This window comes from Camelus ferus, chromosome 18 (genome assembly GCF_009834535.1).
Source record: "Camelus ferus isolate YT-003-E chromosome 18, BCGSAC_Cfer_1.0, whole genome shotgun sequence".
NCBI classification, from domain to species: Eukaryota; Metazoa; Chordata; class Mammalia; order Artiodactyla; family Camelidae; genus Camelus; species Camelus ferus.
Genome location: NC_045713.1, coordinates 5,860,010 through 5,884,865, shown reverse-complemented (window position 1 = coordinate 5,884,865; position 24,856 = coordinate 5,860,010). Strand labels below are relative to the sequence as shown.

The 24,856-nt window shown below is 48.0% G+C and overlaps 1 protein-coding gene across 13 annotated transcripts in view; it reads left to right on the top strand.

Moving 5' to 3' along the window:
• The window catches only part of CUX1 (cut like homeobox 1), a 354,203-nt gene that overhangs the window by 165,206 nt on the left and 164,141 nt on the right, over positions 1–24,856 (top strand). For 12 of the 13 annotated variants that reach the window (XM_032459637.1, XM_032459636.1, XM_032459635.1 and 9 more), the window contains exon 3: positions 10,241–10,288. In XM_032459637.1, the coding sequence (XP_032315528.1) occupies positions 10,241–10,288 (48 nt within the window). Of the gene's footprint in view, positions 1–10,240; positions 10,289–19,809; positions 19,816–21,216; positions 21,221–24,856 lie in introns of those variants that run through there. The other variant, XM_032459634.1, reaches the window with a different exon arrangement.

The following is a 24,856-nucleotide window of genomic DNA, read 5'->3' as shown; positions in this document are numbered from 1 at the left end:
TTTCAAATGGAGCAAAGAAATTTAAATGGAAAGAAATTATAGCATGAGTGAGTTTATCCCTTTCAAGATAATCTTATTTAATAACCAAAAAAACTCACAAAGATGGGCATTTTATCCAGCCACAAAGGCAGCATGGCAGGTTATATATTGTGGTAATTACATGTTTGGGGTTTCATTCCTTCTTTAAACTAGATTTCTATTATTTCAGAAAATCAACCATTGTAGAAAAGGCCTATTCATTTATTTCATTGCTGGGTGGCCCATACACGGGAAAAATAGGTCAAGAACAGTAATCTAAATTGACTGCTGATAAATAATTAAAGCTAATGGAATTTTCTCAAATCTGCAAACTAAAATCTTTGAGAAATTGCCAGGACATAGTGCCTGCTGTTGTATAGAAAGATATTTTTTATTTAACACTTCAGTTTAAATGGCATTTAAAATTACTCTTTTCTATCACAAAGCCTGGAAGGAATCTGGGTTCATCTATAAAAGTAACCAAAAGTCCGGGGCTCCACTGACAGCCGCGTGATGCATCTTCAGATGATGAGATGGGAAGCGAAGGCTTCAGGATCCCGGAGCAAAGGGAAACTTCACTTTTTACTGATCTGCATTTTAAGTTGAGTTCTACAATCTGTGCATCATACAATATATATTGTCTTGCTTTAAAAACTCTGTACCTGGCCTGTGCATGTGTATACCTGATAAAGGGAGAATTCCGGCTATCTCAGGTGACAGACACCTAGGGACATGAGACCAAGAACAATGTCTCTTTCACGGATAACTATGATTCTCTTACTGGTGCCATCAGGACCTTATGAAAATACTCTTGACAGACATGCAGAGAGGTTATTTTTGGAAGGGGTGGCTTACCAATAAGCAAGCAGATTGTGATAGTACAGTCAATAAGGCTGGCCTTAGACATGGTGCCCCATGTCGGTTTTGCTTTATTCGTGAGGATGATTCAGCCACCATCAGGATACTTTAGAATCCCGAGGACATCAGAATAAAGAGTCAGTAGCTAGATGCTTTTGAACAATGAGTGTTTTGGCTTTAAGTTGTAGAAAGGCGGACATTTTCTTGTTTCAGTTGGATAAAATGTCTTGGTTGAAAAAAAAATCACCAATTTGCGATTACTTTTTAGCAAAGTTGCAGCTGTTAAACTCAAGTACTTTCTAACTTTTTAATTTTTTTCTTTTTTTCCTATTTTTAATTGAAGTGTAGTTGATTCACAATGTATTATTTTCTGGTGTACAGCATAGTGATTCAGTTATACATATAAATATATTCATACTCTCTTTGTTACAGGTTACTACAAGCCACTGAATATAGTTCCCTGTGCTATACAGTAGGACCTTATTATTTATCTATTCTGTACGTACTAGTTTCTACCTGCCAATCCCAAACTCCCAAGTTATCCATCCTTTCTCAATTCCCCATTATTTGGGTTTAAGTTTTTTTTTCTAATTTTTTATTTAATGAAGGTATGAGGATTGAACCCAGGACCTCATGCATGCTAAGCACTCACTCCACCACTGAGCTATTTCCCTCCTGCCATCTAATGTTGTATTTACTATGTTTTCCTATATTTATAAATGATGGACTCCATTTCTGAAATTCAACTGTTTTGCATTTTTCTTTAAGAAAACACTCTATATAGAAATTTCTTTATTTAAAAAGAAATTATTCCATTCAAATTGCCCCTAGCTGGCCTCTGTGGAATCTGTGTATCTAGAATCTGAGTATTTGTGTTTTGTATTTTTAAAGATTTTCAGAACCGTTCATTCCCGGGTAGCCCGCGTGGCTGGAAGGGTCCTGTTCCTTTCTTTTCTAGAACTTTGTTCCAGCATGACTGGGGGCGCTTTTTAGGTAGCTCTTTGCACAACTCGAACCACGGGAGTAGATGGTATTAGAGACACTGATGGGAACTTAGAGCAACATCTCTGTCCAGAAGACAGTAGGGACATGAGACCCTGGAGGGAGGACCCGGGCAGGAGGGCTCTGCCAAATGTGTCACTCAAGAACAGTGAGAGTGGCATGTGGTCCAGAGAGAAGACACGGGGTGCAGAAGAACGTGGTGGAGGGAGATCCCAGGGGCTGGCAGGGCTGGAGGGAGAGCTGAGCTGCATCACCAGGCTCCTGGAGAGGAAGGCTCAGCCGCTCACGGACCCCGGCCGGCCCGGCATACGGGGAACTGCTGCTTTGATCTACTCAAGAAAACACATTATTAAACAAGTCAGTGAAAGTGCAGTCACCTCAAATCTGAGCTTTTTTTTCCTAAGTGAATTATTCACCAACAAACAAGTAATACATCATTTGTGCCCGACTCAGAACAGCTTCCCTCTGAATGTCAGCCTTTGGTGGGTAGCGCCCGTGGCCGGCGTTGACAAGCTTCTGAGTCCACAATGAGGCACAGTCCCAGGAGGGACAGAGTGGCGTGGGGAGGGCCAGCCATGTGGCCAGGACAGCCCAGGTCTCCTACCTTGGGCAGGAGGTTGGACCAGATGACCCTAGAGTTCCAGATTAACTTGATGAAGGTGACAGTTAACTAGTTGCTAAGTTGTGATTTAAGAGAGACAGCCCCTCACACCAGTCTCCTAATTCTGTCGTTACCTGTTCTGTGTGATCAGTCAGCTGAAGGCTTCCTGTGTCTCAGAGTGAACCAGAAGGCTTTGAAAACATTTTAAATTTCAAACATACACAAGTCAGGGTGAAGAACACTGTGCACCCCCAGGTCCCCTCCTCCATCAGTAATAGGCATCCAGCCCTCAACACACTGGTGTCATCCTTTTTCTTGCTCATTACCCCTCCCCATTAAATTATTTTGAAACAAAAATCATATTTCGCCCATAAATATTTTAATATGTATCTCTAAAAGACAAGGGCCCTTTAAAAAAAAAAAAGCTGCACTACCTAAAACATAGGCCACATCATTTAAAAATAAAAACAACTTGGGATCTGTTTTAACTTTAGTTCACTTGGCAGCCATATTTTGTCCATTGTAATACATACACTTTTCCACATTTCACCATCTTCAAAATCAGAGCGAGTATTAAAATCAGTGACGTCACAGCTTGATAAGCAGCATTTCTTTTTCTTGGTGTGGCATAGAATAATGGTGACATCATACATTTGATGGTATTAAACTTAGTAAAATCGTCTGTATTATCTAATGATTTTCTTTGCCTAAACACCTAAAACATTTTCAAGACAGAATTTTCTTGCTTCAAAGCCTGAGTAATGAGGATGGATTAGTGACCTCATTTGGAGATATTTTCAGCCCCACGGTGGGTGTGTAGCATGTAACCCCCTCATGCATAACATTTCTGAATGGTTTTAATATATTTTTGTCTGGCTCCTGTCAAGGGTTAAACTCCCCCACCTGAACACAGTGAAGGAAATGCAAGCTGAGACCAGGGGAGAGGGAGAGGCTGAGAGTTACCCTGGGCTTGGGCGATTCTGAAACAGAAGCTGGAGGGATGAAGCCACTTCTGCTGATGCCACAGGGCTGGGTCCCTAACGGTTGCTGCATCCAAATCTGGATTTTAAAATCTTCTGAAAATCATTTTATGACTCAGAAGAACCTCAACAGCCGTGAGGTTCTTTCCTGGGTGGCCCCCAGTTCTGCACCCACGATGTGAGGTCTTATGATGCTGGCCCGACATCATGTGTCAGTGCGGACAGGGCCAGTGTGATGGGTGTTGGGAGTGCCAGGCCCCTGAGAGGGAACAGAGCCTTCCAGAGACCACCCAAGCACTCAAAATGGGCAGAAAGTCAAAGATTCACACCATCTGGCTTCAGAGACTCTCTGTCTTATGTCTCTCACTGGCACCTCACAGGTACCAGCAAGTACTCCATGGCGATTTTGTGATTTTACTTCTGTTTTGCTGATAAGTCAGAATGCTTTCTCTAGCAATCGTCATTAGATAGAAAATTCCTCGAAAGCATTTTGCCGTTCAATTTTCTGATCTAAAAAATGAGTTGTGAATCAGTGGTTTGGAGAATAATGAAAATCCTTTTCACACAGAAGCATCTCTCAATAAATGTTGTTTATTATTTGCAACGTACTCAAGGGAAAGGAGGTTGAAATGCACCAATCGGGCTTTGCCAACAGACATCCGCTATTAATAATCTCAAGGGCATCACTTTCTCCGTGTTAAGATGTTTGCTGCTTTTTTGCTCAATAAATGATACGGGAATGAAGAAAATTTGAAACAGCACTGAAAAACCTGTCACTGAATTAAGTGTTGTAACCCGAAATTTAAGTTTTTTGACCTTGTGTTAATTTCCTAATTATCAGTCAGGCCAGCGTGGTTTTGATTGGCCTGGCCCCCACTTTCTTCAGTTGGCAGTGGCAGAGAAGGTCACGTGGATGCCTGTGATGACTGGGGGCGCCCGTGTCTGCAGTTTTTGGTGCTGTCCCGACGGCAAAGGGCGCTCTGTTCTAAAAGGACAATGAATAATGTCATGTCCTCACTGACCAGTGACTGAGCAGCTCACAGGTCAAAAGTGAGCATCCTTGATTCTGCATCCTTAGTTTGGTACTAAGCCAGTAAGATTTGGAGGTAGCAGAATTGGCTAAGGAATTTCCGAGACTGCCCCAAATAAGAGTGGAATGGGAGATTTTTTTAAGCTGGTGACTCTGAAGTGCCTCCGTTTGTGTCTGTATGGGTGTGAATATTTAAGGCCTTTTTTTTCTCTTCGACTGTCTTCAAATAGACGTGCATGCTTGAGTACAGACGCACACATCCAGCTTTAATAGCTAACGGGTTATTTTAGCAGGTCTGTCGTGAGACGCGAATATGCCCAAAGACATGATTTTTAAAATATACTGGCTGGTTAGACGAGAGGCAGCCAGAGACGAGTTAACTTTATGTGCTGTAATCATGGGAGGCGTGGCTCCTCTGCCGTCCTGGAATGCTACAGAAGTACTTCTGTCATCTCTGTCTTCTCGGAGCTGGCGTTCTCGTAAGGCTGGCCTTGTGCCGGGTTGGCGGGGCTGGAGTAGACCTGGGACGAGCCTAGTAAGAGGCACTGTTCTGTGGGCTGAGCACCAGGTCGCCTGGGTCTTGTACCTGCACCCAAGCTCCCCCGCCACTCTCCCTCCGCTCTTCACAGTGGACTCAGATGCCTTGACCCCACCAGCTGTCACATTCTGTAACCCCATCCAATGTCACCATTTCCCCTCTGAGTTTGGGCTCATTTACAAGCCTTTCGAGTGATACATGTGTGCCCCCCACAATGTTGCCATCCTGGTGGTCCCTGTGTTGTCGTCCCTGCGCCCCCACCTGGCCAAGTGATTGATTCCTTCACAAGATCTCGCTGCGACGTGGGCCTTGAAGGCCCCTGGGTTTATATTCCGTCTCTTCCAGCTGTGCGACACCGAATGCATTTCCTTCCCTTTCTGAGCCTCAGGCATCCTTGTCTGTGACATGTGGATATCAGTTCCTTCTGCTGGCAGAGTAACTGTGAAAAGCAGGTGAACGTAGTCTATCCGGAGTCCCTCACTCACTTCGACACTCACCAGACGGTAACTATCGTTAACTTCACCCACGACCCCCTTCCCCATGGTGCTCCCCAGACCTTGTCTCCCTTCCTCCTCCTCCTCCTCACAATCACGGCAGCCTCCTCCCCAGAACTCCGTCACCCTTAGCCCCTCACAGGTTGGTTTCCACCCCCCGACTCTGCCCATGTGCCCTCAGCGCTCCATGGATGTCCTGTCCAGCAGTGTCCCCCTGGCCTCGTAACTGTAACAGCATCTGATACCAGTGCCTTTTCCCTCTTGAAACTGCCTTCTCTTGACCTCACGTTCCCCTGACTTCCCCTCTACTTCTCTTGACTTTTGTTCTTTCTCTGGCTGTCGAGGGGCTCACCAGCCTTGACCCTCTCCCTGGAGAGCCCTGACTGGTGAATGCACTCCTCAGCCCCGAGCTGCCCAACGTCATGGCTGCCGGCTGCACATGGCTCCGAGGGGCCCCTTAACAGGCAGCAGGTGCAGACTGAGATGGGGGAGAGACAGCCCAGCTTTCAAAGACTTGATACCAAAAAAGAATGTAAAGTATCTTATTAATAATTTTTATATTGATTATCTGGAAATTATATTTTGGACATATTGGGTTAAATGAAACTGAAATTGATTTCATCTTTTTCTTTTTGCATTTTTAACATAGTAATAGAATGCTTTTAAGTCACACGGGCGGCTGGCACTCTGTGTTGGCAGCGCTGGCCTGGGATGTGGAGCCAGCCCAGCCTCAAGGGCTCACATCCAGGTGGGGCGGTCTCTCTCTTGCCCAGTTCTTAACACGCTTTGAGAGATGGTTTGCTCTTTAATTTATTCTCTCACACACCTGTTCCACGGCCTTTGCGCTACCCCTGTGTCCCGGGCTCCGTTCTAGGCACAGAGGTGACAGAGATGAATGCTCCTAATCTTTCTGCTTACCAGTCTGCGGGCCCCAGAGGGTACCTTGTGCAAAGCCCGGGGCCACCCTGCAGTCCTCCGCACTGTACAGTGTGGGAAGCTGGCCACTGTAGGGCCCCTCTGGGAAAAGGGACCTGGCATGGACTGTAAGCAGCTTCCATAGCCCAGCCTTCTGGAGTGTTAAGGCCCCTCATGCCTACGTTTTCTCAGCAAAATATCACCCAGACCTGCATTGGATGCTGGAGATTTTGGTGGGGAGGGTACTAAAATGTACTCCCTGCCCTCAAGCAGCCTCCAGTCTGGAAGGAAGAGGATGCACTCCCAGCGATGATCACAACCACCACCCTAAGCTCCGTGTGAGAAGGGATAGGACGCACATCCCGTACGTGACGTTGGGGCCTGGCTGCTTCTGGCTCTGTGATGCCCAATCCAGGCATGTTGGAAGCCTCAGGGGCCCCTCTCCAGAGCCCAAGGGCCATCAGGTGCTACCAGCTGTCAGACAGAGCAAGGCAGGCCCTCAGCCCACCCCAGGGTTTCCAGACCACCTGCAGGTGGACAAGGGGCTCAGCCGTGGCTCCCTGGAAAGCCAAGGGCCATCCCGGGGCCCAGGCCTCCACAGTTCCCACCAGCAGTTGGGAGGGCAGTGTCACGTGGAGGTTCTCGTCCTTGACCTGTTCCCAGCTTATTTGTAAATTAGATTAACATGGGTCCATGGCCTTCCGAGAGGAAGATTCGCCACTCCTCTGAGCGGGCGAGGGTGCGCGCGGTCAGCACCTCCGCCCCCCACGCCCGCGGGCAGTGAGGACACGGGAATCCAGTGCCACCTCATTAAAGAATGGCCTTCCTCAGGGTTTGTTTGGGGAAAACAAATGGCAAACTCCATCCTTCATCTTGTGTTTGTGGTTTGTGATTAAAGTATCGCTCAGCGTCATCATCCCATCCTGCCTGTTTGTCCTCCTCTGGGGAGGTAAGGAGACCAGCCCACCACCACCCCCGAGAGGCCCGAGGGCTCTTTCCACCTTCTCCTCCCCTCCACAGAGAACCCAGGCCATGTCACCTCCTCCCGGGGACACAGTGAGCTCCATGCGTTTAGACCTCCCACTTCGTCGCCTGCGGTGGCCAAGTTTCTCCCAGAGAAATGGCTCATTCCTCGTGATAAAAACTCAGGCTTTCCTGATCCTGCGTGGGTGCAACCCATAATCGCTCCTCCATCACTCTCCACCCTTTATAGCCTTTCTCTCCCTTTCCCTTTCGGTGTCATGGCTTATCCCCTATATTTCTGAAAAGTGTGGTGGGCTAAATGAGGCATTGTATTAGTTTCCTGTTGCTGCTGTAACAAACTAGCAGACCCGGTGGCTTAAAACAACAGCAGTTTGTCATCTGACAGCACTGGAGGGCAGAGTTCAAAATGGGTTTTACTGGACTGATATAGGATGTGGGCAGAGTTGTGTTCCTTTCGAAGCTCCAGAGGAGAGTCATTTCCATGCCTTTTCCAGCCTCTCGGGGTGGAAGCCCTGGGAGCCCTGGCTGGTGCCCCTCTGTCATTCTGCCCTCTGCTTCCATCACACATCCCCTCTGACTCACCCTCCTCCCTGCTCTCATAAGGACCAGTTTGACCACATCAGGCCCACCTGGATAATCCTGGGTAATCCCCCCAACTCCAGATCCCTAACATGATCACAGCTGCGAAGTCCCTCTTACCATGTGACCTAACGTAGTCACAGGTTCTGGGGATTAGGACCCAGACTTCTTTGGGGACCGCTACTGTGCCTACAGTATTTTAAGAGACTGGCAAAGAGTTTGTTTATTTTTTTATCATTGAGCTGGGTGTAAAGACAGAGAAAATGACCCAGTGGAGGAACTAAAGGACTTCTCCAAGGATGATGGTATCACCTTTAAGAATGCAACCTAAAGAAAAATGTATGATTAAAAGGGAAATTACAATACCTCTTGAGCAAATACTTTCACAAGGTTACAGTACAAAGTAATGTGGGTTAGTTATGTTTGGCAAAGCGCTTATGGTACAGCCCTGTCTGACGAGGTCACCTTGCAGTGATGGAGATGTTCCGTATCTTCAGTGTCCGGTGCGGTGGCTGCCGGCCTCATGTGGCTCCTGAGGACTTGAAATGTGGCTCCTGCAACTGAGGAACTGAATTTTTAATTTAATTCAGTTACATCTGAATATAAATGGCTGGTGGCCACTGTATTGGGCCACATGGGCTAGAACAAGGGGTCCTCCCCTGGGGTCTGTAGGTGGGGCTTAGGAAGCCCTCAGTGAAATAATTTGCAGTTTCCTCCCTCAGGAGAGGGTCAGTAGCTTTGCTCAGATTATTGGAAAGTTTTCATGACCCAAAAAGATTATGGGCCCTGGACCAGAGGAAACCATGGAGACCGGTGGGCACAGGATACCTGGGGCTGTCATTCTCCCTAACCCTGCAGCCAGACTGCTGTGGTCACAAGCTGGCTTTCAAGTGTGGAAAGGGGGCCCCCTTGATTTGGGTGCTTGGCTAAAGGAACCCCAAATGCTGTCAGTCAGGTAGTTACCAAAAGATTAGATGCCAAGCGAGCCTGTGTGTACACGCAGCTCCCCTCGAGGACTGAGCAGGCCGAGGGCCGGGGCTGCTTAAAGAGCCACAGAGTTCCAGGGGGGAAAGGCCAGGCTCGTCCCCCATCGCTGTCCTTGTCCCCCACAAAAATCATGCCTGTCTCCCTGCTCAGATGCTGCGTCCTCTGCGGCACTGCTCTTCATCTGAATTCATCCTCCCTCTCATGTTCTCCCAGCACAGGCCTTGTTCTGAAATGATACTTTAGTCTCTGCCCGTGTGTGGTTGATTGGTCCAGCTTTACCAATACTAGTCAGCTTCACTTGGGCGTCTGCATCAGCCTTGGGGCTTAGGAAAAGGTAGATGCGTGGGCCTTTGTCCAAACTTACTGAACCTGATCTGGCACATAAATCATGCCCAGTAACCACCTTCTGTGCCCCGGCTCTCTGTAGAAGAAAAGTTGCCTTATTCAAGTTCTTTCAAAGTATTTGCAGCACTTTCTCAATTACTTCATTTTTTCTATTTTTTAAAAATTGAGATATAATTCACAAAAAGGTTGTGTAAGTGTGAGGTGTGCAGCGTGTTGGTTTGATGCATTCACATGCTGCAGTGTGATTCCTGTAGTTCAGCTAACACCTTTGTCACGGCACATCGTTAGCATTTTTTTACGCCGAGATCTAGTCTCTTGGTGACTTTGAAGTTTATAATACAGTATTATTGACTGTAATCACTATGTTGTGCCTTAGTCAGTTACTTCACTTTAAATAAAATAAAATGTCCTTATGTTGTGAAATGGGTACCAGTGGCTTAGGATAAAATTTCCAGGGACTGCACCAGACATGGCTTCCCATCCACATCTGTCCCATTTCCCATCCACAGCGCCCAAAAGTAACGGGTAAAATGCGGGATAGTGACCCAGGTCTGTTTCAGATACAAAGAAGTCAAACCTCCATTATAATATCCTAGTTTACACCTAATTCTCTTACACCGGCACCAGCAAAAACTTTGGTCCATAGCACGTTCAAAATGAGGGGTATATAAACAGGACTCAGTGGAAATAAAGACAAGGGGTAATTCTGAAGTAAGTCCGTGTAAACGCTGGGGGACCCGCCGGCATTCTCCCCGTGGGAGGGAGGGAGGGGGCAGGGGAGGCACCAGGATTGCTTTATGTAATAACAACCATCGCTGAATTGGAAACTGTACTTAGGAGACCTTAACGAATGTTTTCCTTCTCTTTTCTTCTCCAATGGCTGTTTCCGGACCCACCTTCTCACCCCAGGATTTGCGCAAGCAGGTAGCGCCTCTGCTGAAGAGTTTCCAAGGGGAGGTAAGCATATTTATTTCATATCCGCAGCCGCCTTCCTAGTTCATCAGGCTTTCTTCTTAGTCTCATTAAGTAAATGCCACCGACTGAGGGTGCTTACCCAGACGAGCCTCCCCCGCTGCACCGACCCAGCGTCATGCAGATGATGTGCTTCTCAAAGGGATGTTTCCACCGAGTCCTCAATTAAAGCTGGCGTGGGAGGGGAGGCCATCTTCAGGATGTCAGAAGGTGCAGAGGAATTGGGGGGAGGTGGCCAGCATGTCGCACTTGCCACGGTGGATTGAGCTTGTTCAGACCACAGCCTCCAGGAGTCCGTGGACCTCCCCAGGCTCACCGGATCCCTGAGCTGGTCTGGGGCTGACACCACGAGGCCTCCCACGCGGAAAGGATGGAGTGGGGCAGTCTGGTCCTTTCATGCACTACTCAGGGGCCGGGCCAGGAGAGGAATTTCACTGGCCAGTTTCACAGGCAGAAGCCACGAGGGTAGTTTGGGCTCTCTCTAAGGAAGTGTTTTCTAATGGGTCCTCCTGCAGGCAAGATGGCAGGGAGGCGGCTGGTCATCTGAGACGCGTGTGCCCTGGCGGCAGTTAATCCACAGAGAGGACGGGCAGTCGAGGTGGGGAACATTCCAGTCCTTCTCAGCCCTTTGTGTAGAGACTTGGTGAATTTTAGAAAACCAGAAATTCTGTTATTGTTGTGGAATCATTCATTCTTAGCTTCTCCCCCTGGAATGATGGAAGCAGTAATTATAGCGAGGAGAGGGGGCTGGACTTTTTTCAAGTCCTCTCAAGAACCCACGTGGGTGGGATCTTAGGAATTTTGTGTTCTCACAACTTCACAACTCGCAGATAACCAGGAAGGGAGCAGGACTCGGGGAAGTGAGGCAGCAGGCAGATGGGGCTGGAATCCTGGGCCCAGAGCTCAGAGCAAGAGATCGGAGCTGCAGGTGACAGCAGAGGGTGAGGGAGCCAGGGAGGTTAGTGAGGAAGACAGCAGAAGAGGCCAGAGAGAAGATTCCAGGACGGTGGGACCTGCGTGGCAGCCGCAGGCGCAGTGACCGCTGGTGATCCCTGCAGATTTCAGCACTGCGCAGGCAGGGCTTTTCTCTATTTATAATTTCCTGCCGCAGGAAGCCCCCTGTGCTTGGCTCCAAAAGGCACAGAGGGACATCAGGACCCCAGGTCTTGGAAGGACTTGAATCACCCTTCCTCAGTATTGTATCTCCAAACCCTCGTTTTCTGAGTGAAGCCGATGCCTTACACTACCCGGGTGTGATCTGATCTCTTCCTCCACCTGCTTCTGTGAGACCCGTTGGCTCAGTATTTCTCTGGCTGAAATAGCTCAGGGTCCCTTTTCTGTTGTTTGCTTGCTTTTCTTTCTTTCTGAAAAACTTCCAATCTACCTACAAGTGGAAGGAGTGGTGTAATGAACAGCTGAATGCCCTTCACCCAGACTCATTGCCTGTTAACACTGTGCCACGTTTGCTCCCCTCCCCTCACCCCTATCAGTGCTCAACATTTGAAAGGAAGCTGCAGACAGCGGGCTCTGAACCCTCAGCACGTGCGCATCTCCTAAATCAAGGACATTTCCACCATAATCCTGAGTATCATACTTGGCAAAATAACATGAATTTCCTGCTATCTGAGATTCTATCCAAAATCCCATTTCCCTCCTTATCCCCAAAATATCTTTTATAATACATTTGGGGGATATACATACATATATATATATATATATATGTATTTCTCTTTTAATATGGACACTCTCTCCACCCCCTCCCCTTTATATTGTTACCGATTTTTCTTAGAAAGAGTCTAAGCCAGTTGTGTAGATTACCCCACATTCTGGATGGGGTGATGGGTTTCAGTCTGGCTCTATTAAATTTAAAATGCCTGTGAGACATCTAGTCTTCCTATTTGCCTGCTTTTTTTTAAGGCAACTTGAAAAGTAAATATTTTTCTGGCACCATTAATATCTACCAAGCCTCTGCTAATTGCTATATTTGTATTAAATAATGTGTGCTAATTTCTAATAAGCTGAGTAGAGAGAGCTAAAGCCTGCTTGTTTCTGAAGAAGCTTGCACAGCAGAGGGTGACTGCCCGTGGGGACCCCGCGGACAGGCACTGCCCAGAAGGCAGCGTGTCCTGGTGCTTAGGTGGGGCGGGACCCATTGTTTTTCTAAAAAGCCACCTTCTTTAGTAACCAGAGGCTTGTTCTCTTTTATCAGTGTCTGCTGCTGCTGCAGTTTTATTTATCAGCTACATTCTTTGAGTTCATCCCAACGTGCTTGCGTTCCCCTGGAAAAATGTCCCGTTAGTGAAAACATGATCTGTGCTCAGAATTTGTATAGATTTCTTCCTTACTTGAGATCCCCCAAAGAAAAAACACGAAACAAAGCAAAATAAAGTTTTCTGAGAGCAAGAAATTCACAGAGGGCTTTAGAGTTTCTGCAGGAACACTTACTTGTGTGTCGTAACGTCATGGGAAACGCTAGCTGGCCAGGGTACCACGCTCATGCCCTCGAGTGCTTAATTGGAGTTCTGAATGTAAATCCAGACACCCTCCTTCCCATGGTTCATGGGACTTGCATGATTTGGTAAGTGCTTACCTTTCTAGAGTCTGCTCTCCACTTACCTCCTACCCCTGGGTCCGCGGCCATCCTGATTCTCTGCCAGGCCCCTGTGCCCTGGGCATCCTTACCCGCCTCCAAGCCTTTGCAGGACTGACCTGCTTCCGAAACGCTCCTGTCTCCTTCCGCTTTACCTGGCTTACTCCAGCGTGGGCTCCACTTCCTCAAGGAAAGTCTCCCCTGAGCCCCAGAGGAGAGGCCAGGTCCCCCTACCGCATGATCCGGCTGCACCCCACTGCTAGTGACGCATTAGTCATCGTATCCGAGAGCCACCTGTCCCTTGGTCCTGGTCCCCTTGCGTCTGTGCAGTGAGTGGAAGCAGCCGCTGCATGTCGTCCTGTCAGCCACTGTGTTCCCGACACCCGACGCAGCAACTGAGAAACGAGAAGTGTCTGGGGTCTCACTAGTTTGGGTTATTGATAAATGATGGAATAGCAAGGTTCCTCCCCGGGCAGTTTGTAAAGCACTCTGCCTCTGTCCTTTCTCCAGGAGCTTTGCTGTTCATAAGGTGAAATGGACCCCAGAGGGTTTGCTCAGGAAATGCCATTAGAAGAAACTAGTAAATAATGATTTGTTGTCCTTGATTGAAAGGTTTGGGATAATACAATCATGATGATTATTCATAATTATTATAGCAAAGTCGTCAAGTTTAACTTACACTGAAGTGGGATTTATTATTGCTCCACTTCAATTTGTGCTTTGTAACCCATCCAACTGATTTCGCGGGGGGGGGGGGGTGTATCCAATCCAATTTAAAACTTATTTCAGTCCAGTAATTCAGACAAGCCCTTCAGTGAAGTGACACTTACATTCTCCAGTAATTGTAAATAGTAAATTGTCTCCCCCTCCCCTTGCCTCTCTCCCTGAGGGGTCCTCGTATGGAGGTTGAAGGGAGAAGGAGTTGGCTTGGGCCCTACTCCTCTTGGCTGTAGGAGAGCCGGATACTTAACCCCAGTGTCCTCAGGGAGGGAAATCCTCTTAAGAAATAACTTAGTTGCTTATATTAGAGGGGAAATAAAAGGCTAAAAATCCATGAGCTCAGCATCCAGCTTAAAAAGTTATAAAAGTATGACAGAATTTAGCTTAAAGAAAAGAGGAAGAAGGAAATTTAAAAGACAGTGAATAGTAATATATAAACTAAATTGAATGAAAAAGAAAAGAAAGACCCAGGATAGAAATAGCCCAAAAGTTGCTTCTTTGAAACAACTGCTATACTAGACAAACTACCTTCCTAAATCAAGGAAAGAAAGGTTAGGAATGAAAATGGGGTAACTTTGCAGCTACAGCAGAGATTAAAAAGCTAATAAGGGACTATTACAATCAATTTTATGCCAATAAATTTTTAAAGCTAAACTAAATGAACACATTTCTAGAATACTGTGATGTACCAGAGCTGATTAAAAAGAAATAGAAAACCTGAGTAGCTTTATAACAGTTGCAGAAATATTTCCACAAGGTCCAGACAGTTTTATTTACAAATCCTATCAATCATTCATGAAATGGTCCTAATCTTTTGCAAACTCCTTCAGAAAATAGAAAAAGAGAACACTTCCTAACTCATTCTATGAGGCTAGTATAACCTTCATGCCAAAAGCAGACACAAGAACAGTATAAGAAAGGGAAATTAAAGTCAGTCTTATTTATGAATAGGTATGCAGAAGTCTTTAAAAAAGTATGGGCAAATTGACTCCCTCAAGCTCCATGTATCCCACAAATGCTGTTTGGGTTAACAGAAAAAATTATTAGTGCAAATGAATATCACTCACAGATTAAAAAGGGAAAATCTCAACAGTCACAGGAAAAGAATTTGGTGAATTTCAACATCCATTCATGATTTAAAAAAAATACTTTCAGTGGTAGAGTGAGTGTACGTCTGTCATGCACAAGGTTCTGGGTTCAATCCTCAGTACCTCTGCTAAAATAAATAAAAAAATAAACCTGATTACCCCCCCCAAATATTTTTTTAATAAAAATAAACTTTAAAAAAATTACCAGCAAATCAGGAATAGAGGGGAACTTTGTTAACCTGGGAAAAGTTATTTATCAAAAACCTACGTCAATCATCACACCTAGTGATGTTAAAAACGTTCCCTATAAAGTCAGGAAGAAGACAAGGATGCTTACCGTTGCTACTTTTATTTAACATTGTACTGAAAGTTTTGGCTCACATGGAAGACAATAAAAAGAAGTACAAGGATTAGAGCAGAAGAAATAAAACTCTCATTTTTCAAGTGAGCCTCAATTATTTAACAGGGTTGCTAGGTGCAAAATCAATATACAAAATTAATTGCATATCTCTATGTCAATAGCACACTGAAAAAGGATACCACTGAAGAGAGAGCAACAAAAAATACAGGATTCCTAGAACTTTCTGGAGAAAAGTATAACATTCTTATTGAACAATATTAAAGACGATTCTATTAGACAGAGTTAAGGTATTCAAGGATAAAATTTCCCACTATTACTGAAGATGTCAGTTTCCCCCAAACTGACGATAGAATGAGTCATCGTAGTTCCAGTCAAAATTCTAACAGGATTTTTCATGAAACTTGAAAAGCTGATGCTGGAGTTTATATGCAAGAGCGAATGGTCAATAATGGCAAAGAGACTATGAAATAAGAACAAGACAGAGGATTTGCCCTACATAGTTACACGAATTATCAGAGTTACAGTAATTGGCACAGGGACAGATAATATGCCAGTGGGACATAGTAAAGAAAGCAGGAACTGACCCACACATACACAGAAGCCAAACATATTACAAAGATGGCGTTACAGATCAGTGAGGAAGAGGTGGACTTTCCAATAAACAGCCCCCTGACAACTGGGTATCCTTATGGAATTAAGTGACATTGGATGCCCATCTCACACCATATGCCAGCACAAATTACAGGCGAAGACTTAAGGTAAAGTTTTAAGACTTTTAGAGGAAAATATAAAATGTGATGACTTTGGGTTGGTAAGGTTTCTTAAACAGGAAACCATAAAGGAAAAAATGTTACTTTCACCTATATTAAAATTGTAAAGTAAAAGCTTGCCCCCCTCTGCCCACCTGCCCGCCATCAGAAATTCACCCTAGAGAAAGTGAGAGGTGAACCCGGGGCTACTAGCTCAGATTGACTTTTGTGAACTAGAAAAAGGCACCACCTCCGTCAAGACATTTTCATTACCTCTTGGAAACTTATCGTAATAAAGATTCCAACTTAGCTGAACCTTCTTCATGATAAAGATCAAATACCCTGATGTGAATGGTGCATCCTAGGGTCTACTGAGAAGTGATCATACTGGGGTATCGTTTGCCACAAATCACAAACCAGGAGGCACACATAGTTCCTGACAAAGGATTGGTATTTAGAAAATAATTTTTCTTATATTTTGCCTATTAATAAGAAAAAGACAAACATCCCAATAGGAAAATAGGCAAAAGCCATGAACAGCACTCTCAGAAGAGAAAATCAGAACAGTCAATGCACGCACGAAAGGATGCTCAACCTTGTAATCAGGGAAATGCAAGGTAAAATAATCTGACTGCAACTCATTCCTACCTAGCAGGCTGGCCAGGATTCAAGTGGCAAGATAAGAGTGTAAACTGGTGCAACCGTTTTGAAAACCAGTCTGGCGTCAGATTCTAGAACCGAAGACGCACATATACTTTGACATGGCAGCTCTACTCCCAGGTGTACGCCCTAAATGAACTTAGACACGGGCCAGGGAAGCCAGTTCAGGAATGTTTGAAAATGGTAAACAAGTGAAAACACCCCGCTTTCCATCAGGAATAGGAAGAATAAGACTGGTGTATTCATACCCTGGAATACGATGTAGCAGGGGAGAGTGTCTGAAATGCCAAAATGTGCGGTGCGGTCCTGAGCTGATGCTCTTCAGGGATTCTTTTTTATTATGTAATAAAACCATAAAGAAAAGGTTAAACAGGAAATCCAGAGCAGAGGTTATCGTATTTAGGCACAAAGGAGGCTTCAAAGGTCGCGGGGATGTTCTCACTCTCAGGATTGCCTTTTGTTATTAATACTTTCAGTAGTCTTTTATGAGTGTGAACTATTTCTTTCAAAAAGAAAGAATCGTGCTTCCACACAGTGGCTACATCATTCTGTGTTTGGGTGTCAGAAGCTGAGTTTTATCTTCCCCCTTCTCTTCGCGTGTTTCCTCCATGTTAAAGCACGTTTGTGACGATGTTCGAAATGGCGCTTGTGGGACACTTCGCAAGTCTGAGTGCTGTGCTCGGTGCGTTTCAAGCACGTGCTCGCCTGGTGTTCACAGTACGGGAGAGTTGCCGCTGTGGGTCACCTTCCTGTCACTAGATCTCCAGAGCTGGAGCCAGCTCTTCTGTTGGCTCTGACCTGGGAGGATGTGCCGCTTCCTCAAACACCATCCCTCCACGTGGGCTTGAGCCCACCTTCTGCCTTCTCAGGGACCACAGTCCTGCGGTTACGCCCTCTCCCATATCTTCAGTCTCTGCTGGTTAGCGGATGGTTCTTGTCAGCATCCCTGCAAGTGGTAGCATGTTCCATCTTGGGAGGGAAAGTCCTTTGTGCCCCAGCCCTCCAAAGAGCAGTCCATCCTGTGTGTGTCCACATCCCTCTTCAACCCGCCCCGGTCTCGCACCCACCCCACCCCCGACCCTTTTGGTCCTCAGCTCTCTCTCCAGCGCCACTCAGCCCCCCGACCCTCTCTTGATAATCTCCTCTTCTGAAGTCCCGTGATGCCGCACCCTCTGAGTTTTCCATTTACTTCTCTGACTATTGATTTTTAGTCTCCTGGGGTTGTTTTTTTCTTTTCCTTCAGATCTGAAGAATGGCATTCTTTGCTATATAATCTCTCATTATCTATGTGCTGAAAACTCAGAACCTTCTCCCTAACGTGGCCTTCTCTCTTGAGTTCCAGCTCCTGTGAGACCGCCTGTTTGACGTTACCTTAGTTTCCCACAGGAGAGAACGTTTTTTTAAAAACTGAAGTATAGTCAATTTATAGTATTATGCTAGTTTCTGGTGTGCAGCATAGTGATTCATTTGTGTGTGTGTGTGTGTGTGTGTGTGTGTGTGTGTATTCCTTTTCCTATTCTTTTTCATTATAGTCTATTACAAGGTATTGAATAGAGTTCCCCAAGAGAGAACCTTACCCCACAGCCAGCTCCCCTTCTGCAGCTTCCGCACCTACTGAAACGCCTCCTTCTCCGTCCTCTCCCCTCTCAGGAGTAACTCCCCAGACTGCCTGGTTGCCTCAGCTGGAAATCTGGGACAGCCTCCTCTCTCAGGATGCCCCCATCTCCTCCGTCCTACCCGCAAAGTGCACCTCAGATCAGCTGATCCACACGCTTGTCCACAGCCATGTCGGGCGTCACCCGGACCACTGCAGGGGCTCCCGGACTGATCTCTGTTCCTGCCCTCACCCTCCACACCCCCACTTCCTCTCCAAGCATCTGCTTCCAGCCTTTCTGTGCCTCCTCCGTGCCCTGGGCCTTCGGAGTGCCCTGGCCTGGCCACTGCTTGCTTTGGGTCCCCAGCTGTTCCCTCTGTCCCACCCAGCTCTCTCGCCATCCTCCAGGGCTCACCTCAGATGTCACCCCTCACAGAGGTCTCCTCTGACCGTCATTTCAAACCAAGGCCCTTCAGAGTACCTTCCTCCATGTGTGTCAGTTTTCACATCCACCGTGCTCGCTAGATTTTCTGTCTGTGCTGGCCTCCTCTGTACCCCTAGTACCTGGCCCCAGTGAGCACACAGTAGGTGCCCATCAGATAGATGGGTGGGTGGAAGCAGCGTCCTCATTTCACAGACGAGGAATCTGAGCCCAGGGCAGGTAGGGAGACCACCCATAGGCACACAGGTGACACTGCCAGCCTGTGTCCTCCAGCATTGGTGCTTGGGGAGTGGGGAGGCGGTGCCTTCTGCCCTCCAGCATCTCAGTCGGCCTCCTCAGGCTCTGATAAGGGCAGTGGATGTTCATTTAGTGTGAAGGGCTTGGCAAACACAGCTTCTAGCCAGCCCCACCTGTATCAGATCCGGTGCTCTGTGCCTTATCCCCAGGTACATAAATAAATATTCATAACTGTGTACGGACCATTTGCTAACCCGATCTGCACCCCTGGAGGAGTGGGCGCCTGTTAACTGCTGATTGGGACTTCATCCCAGTATCACCTGCTGACATGGCCCAAGCGGTCATTTGGAACTTTCCTTTGTCCTGAAGGTCCACCCTCTGTGTGACACACCAGCAGTGTTCGGAGCCGTGGTCCGGCTGTGTGAAACTCCACATCGCCTCTGAGGCTGGGTTTTATTCCGCTATCCATTCATTTCTTCCTTCGGTGAAACTCCCTAGAGCTGACTGTGTGCATTCGAGCCAGTAGGAGCTCAGGGTGCAGCCGTGGATACAGTCAACAGGCACCCGCTCTCTGAAGCCTGTTTCCTAGTGAAGGGACACAGGAATGATGTCCGAGGGTGACAAGTGCAGTGAGGGAAGGGATGGGAATGGAGAAGAGCAGGAGGGCCGGGGCAGCTCCTCCAGAGACAGTTGTTGCAGGAGGTGATGTTTGGGGTAAGACCCGCGTGGTGGGGAGCACAAGGCAGAGCGGGTCAAGTGCCCAGGCTCAGAGGACAGACAGCTCCCGGGATGACCGGTAGCCAGAAAGGAGGCTGAGGACTGGGGCTGCAGAAGCGAGGGAGGAAGCCAGGCCAGGGCAGCTGGGTGGGATGGTGGGGCGGTCCTGTGGGCCACAATGGGAAGCCGCCTTGAAAGGCTCTCATCCAAAGGAGAAGTCGGAGTGCAGAGGAAAGCCAAGGACTGTGCCCGCTTGCAGGGCCATCTGACAGATCTTAATCAAATAATAGATGAAATGGATTCAGTTGGGTAAATATTCCAAGAATTAGTTAAAAGTGACTGAGAGTTTCAAGGGTGCCCCACACCTCGGGTCTGTCGTGCTGTAATATAGTTAAGTGCTCAGATCTAAAGGCCACGTCTAAATAAAGCCAGGGTGTCGAGTGCCTTACTCCCAGGAACATTTCCCTGGGAGGGGGGATGCCAGCCCTACGTGATGGGCTGCTCCCTCCCCTGTGACCTCGGACAGCTCCCAGACCTCTCTCTGCCTGACTTTGCTCAACCCCAAAATGAGTGGGTGAGCAGGGGAGTCAGCGGGGAGCGCCGGAGCTCTGAAGTCCCGTGTGACTCAGTGGCCTAGTACATGTGTTGACTCAGCAGCAGGACAGAAGAGGTGAGGGACGCTTTCCAGCAGTTAGATCTGTTCAAAAATGGAATGAGCCACCTGCCATCTAAGGTGGTGAGTTTCCCGTCACTGGGAGTGTTCAGGGCTGGGAGGACCACCTGTCAGGGATGTTGTCAGCTCCTACCCATTCTTCAAGGCTCAACCCAAATGCCAGAGCCTCCAAGTCATCCCAGAATCCCCCCACCAGAGACAAAACTCTTCCCCTCCCCATCTCTGGTAAGGCTTTATTTGTATCTGTCTTGTGATTTTGAGCCTGTAGACATTCTGCCTCTGTATTCTAGTTAGTGGGACACAGTTTAACTGGCCCTATACTAAGCCTTGATTGTGAAATCTAGAGGGTAGGAACTGTGTGTGTTACACATGTGTGCGCACACACACGTACTTATATCCCCGTCACGCCTGCACTTAGCAAGTACCAAATGACGTGTCACAGGCGGGATGCCATCTGAGAAGACTGCACCGACTGACGGCTCCTAAAGCCAGTCCTAGGATAGCCCAGCTGGCCCAGCTGGCTGCATGAGAATTACCCACTATTTCCAGAAATACGGCTCCCCAGGCTCCTCCCTCCAAGGTTCTGATTCAGCAAACTGGGGGCGGGACCTCAGGATCTGTCATTTCACAAAGTCCCCACCTGCCTCTCATGCGGGGCCGCTTGTTGGACCCACTGGCTAGGTTCCCTCCGAGGGCGACCCCTCTGGCTCAAGTTCTGTGACTCAGCGCCTGTTCATGCACCTTAGACTGGTGTGTGAGGAGCTCCGTGATTTAGCTTCCAAGTGTCTTTCCAGGCGTCACATCCTTGGCTTCTGCTCCGGCCAGGCTGGTCTATTTACTGTCGCCGAACATGTCTTGTGGTTTCCTGCCTTTGCCCTTTTCCTCAAGTCATGGCCTCCGTTATTATAACCTTTTGCTCTTCCTCACCTATAAAAATCATTTCCATCCTTCAAGACCAAACTAAAAGGCTGCCTCCTTCGTTCTTTTTCCAGACCATCTCAGCCTGTTGCTAACTTTTTCCTTTCTGGGGCCTGCATCTCCCCTTTGACTGTATCTCCCTCTGCCTGACCGAGCTGGTCAAGGGAGGTCTTCTCCACTGAATTTCTCTCCCTCACCTTCTGCTCAGTAATAAGGACTCACTGAGTCCTGTGTTTGAGGCTCTGCACTAGGTGCCTAGTGACCCACAAGAAAAATAAGGTGGCCTCCCCTCCCCAGGGAAGTTTGTGGCCCAGTGTCCCTGACAGGTGAGTGCAGAGCGGAGCGGGCATCCTGAGGACACCTGCCGGCTCTGGCTGGAGGGCAGCGGAGGCTGCTGTCCTGACCCCTTTCCAGGGCGCTCTTCTCAACCATCACGGCTATCTCCAGACTCACGTGGGCCTTTTGACACACGTAGGGGTCGAGGTGGCCGTGGTGACGGTCATGGTGGTGACGGCAGTGGCGTGTTTTAATTATCTCACACGAAACCTCCACCAGTCTGGTGAATACGGTGTCTTCCTGGAGGCCTGCTCCATGATGGCTCAATTAGGGTAGCAGTAGGACTGTGGTTCAATATTCAGGCCAGCTTCCTAATTGAAAACACATTTTCTTCTGCAAAGCTGCAGCTGGTTTGGTTCTGCTCATGCAGAAAAGGATATAACCTTGCATAACATAGGAAATGAACGGTTGAGAGAGAAGCCAAATTCAATTTCAGTCAGATATGTTGAGGCTAAGCCCGTGATGTATGGAAGCAGGGGAGCGAGCCGTGTGCACGTGGAAAGGGGCGCACTCAGCAGTCTATTAATCACGGCCGCCCGCCCGGCGCTGCCGCCGCCGCCGCCACCACCACCACCACCACCCGGGCCACTGCGCCCGCGCCGGGCCTCGGACCGGGGGCTGGACCGCAGCCAAGCACTCCAGAAGTTAACCTCTTAAAGACCCGGCGCTGCTTCCCAGTGAATAAATGTAATTTTGTGGTCAGAAATAAATGCTTGTGATGGGGCAGGAGCTTTGAAAACAGCCAGCCAGAGATATTACAAATTGCTCCGCGTCGTGGAAGTCAACAGCATACATCAAAATTCCGAGGGTACAGCAAATTGATTTCGGCCCAGAGCTCTGCAGCTATTCAATAAAAGTCCTATTAAGCCATTGTATGTAATGAACAATCCAGAGCAAATCTAATATTTTCAGCAGATAATTATTTTGAACATCCTCTTGGTAACCGTCCGTGGTGTTCTGGGATGTTTACAGCGCACACCCACGTGCGCCGGGCCCTCCTCAGCCTTCACTGGCCTCTCTGCTGGGGACCCACGTCGGGCACCCCTGGACACGGGGGCCCCTGAGGGCTCAGTAGCAGACCCTGCTCTGGGCTGGTCTCCCAGGGCCCGGGGGCACAGTAGGTGCCTGGGAAATGTTTTTTGAAATGGAGAAAAGGGGGCTCGAAGAACTCTGAATAAATTAGTAAAATGACCTGTTGGCAAGCTTGACTCAGAACCTGAGGCTCTAGAGATCTGAGGCTCACAGGTAAGGAATGCGAGGTCCCACGTGAGGAAGAAACTGGTGCCAGTGCCCAGAGGAGCCCCAGGACTCACCCATCGCAGTTCTGCTCCCTGACAGCCTGGGAAACAGGGTCTGTGTCAAGGAATCCACGCTAACGGAGCCACCGAAACAATCTTGCAGCCACCTGGGTGAGGGCACCTCTGCAGGGGCCACCGCGCCCTCCTCCACTGTTCCACTGCCCTGTCCCTGACCAGGCGGAATTCTGTCAGTCTCCCAAGACCGTAAGTTTCTGGAGGACAGGGTCTACTCATTCATTCTTTCATTCAGTGAGTATTTTTCTGAACTTCTGCTGTGTCCCAGACTGGACCTGAACTAGACCCAAGTATATGGTGGTGGGTAATTAACTCAGATGCTGCTTTCTGGAGCGTAAGAGTTGAGCAGGATCTGTATCCCCATGTGGCACAGTGCTTGACACATAGCAGGCCTTCGGGGAGCGATGGATGGATGGATGGATGGATGGATGGATGGATAGATGGATGGATGGATGGATGGCTGGCTGGCTGGCTGGCTGGCTGGTTGGATGAATGGAGAGATGGAGAGTTAATGCCCCTGGTGTATAAATCAAAAGCATTCTCTGTTGATTTAAAAAAGGCTCTGTTCTGTGTGCTTACACTCCCAGCCCCTTTCAGGGAATCATATGATACCAGGAGGCAGTTGTGATATGAAGGAAAGAGCCCTGGACATAGATTATAAGGCCTAGGTTTGAGGCCTGACTTGCCAGTGACCTTGACCTTCCCCAAGTCAGCTGATCTCTCTCAGTGCCTGTTTCCTCATATGATAAATGTGAAGAATTGGGGTGGGAGGAGAGATTTGAATGAGAATTAGCAGTATTTGTCTGTGAGAACAGACTGATTCTAGTAGTTTTTTTTTTTTTCCTGGACTAAAATTATCCAACTTGTAATATTCAATCATATAGTATTTATTTGAGTACTGTGGAATTTAAATTATTAGGGTATTTTATTTTCTGCAAATCTCTCTTCCCTTGGAAAAACTCAATCTGGATGTTAATTAGGTTTTACTAATGTTCCATCAATTTAATGCAGTAATTCCTTAAATGAAACTGACACCAAGGACCAGATGGTCAAAAGAAGGACTGTGAATGTACGTGTGTGACTCAGGGCAGGGGGGCAGCACAGGACACTGATAACAGCAGAGAGCCCAGAGAGGGTCTGAGGCTTGAACGTGGAATTCCATCTCTCCCAAATCTGTTTCACACTCTGCCGCTACTCTCTTCCCTAATAATTATTTGCACAACATTTGATGTCTAAAATCACCATTCCCATGATCTCACAAAGCTTTCCCCACCACCCTGTTATGGGGACATTGTTGCAACCAGAGTGAGCGGGGAGGGCGTAGTGAGTGTGAGCAGCAGTGTGGGTGCCTGGAAGGGTGGTCCTTGGTGCCCCAGCTCCAGGCTCTTGGCTTTCCTCGCCCCTCGCCATCTCCTGGTTCTGTCCTGGGATCTGTGGCTCCCTCGTTGTGCCCAGCCAGATGCCACCCTCTTGTCACTCCATGCTCACCACCTCCAGCCAGCATCCCAGACAGAGGGAGCCCACCTGCCAGTGATGTCCATTCCTATGCGTGTTAGTCACACATAGACCAGCTGCCCTCGTGGTCCGAGGTGGACTGAGCAGGGTCGCAGGTTGGAAGCCGGGTGTCTGGGCTCAGTGGAGAATTCATTCCACTTACCCCATGGAAGGAGGCATGACCACTGTTTCATCTGTGCCCCACTAAGTACAACTTCCAGAGCCTCTAAGTTGCCAGCCAGGAAGAGGCAGCCTAGCTGGGCAGACAGCAGCTTCCAAGCTCCCCTACTCTCTGGGGACAGGACTGGGCATCTTCCTGTTGTTCTGCCCCTGCTTGGGGCTGCTCTTTGGCCCTCTCTCCTGGGCTATCTGTGAAGACCCCGAGTGGCAGCACTGGGGTGAAGAGTTGAGTAGGGCTCACCTTGGGGCGCATGCCAGCCAAGCCCTCTGTGAGACTAATCTGGGGAGCATGTCCTGCCCAAACCTGGCAGACTCGGTGTAGAGCCCTTTGGGCAAATGATGGAGAGGGAGGAGACTGTCTCTTCAGCCCTGAGAGATTTTATGATCACTTCTGTATAGAAGACAAAATGGGTCCAGAGAAGTCAAGTAACTTGCTCAAAGCCACACAGCTCATCAGCCTTGGAACTGAAACTTGAACTCC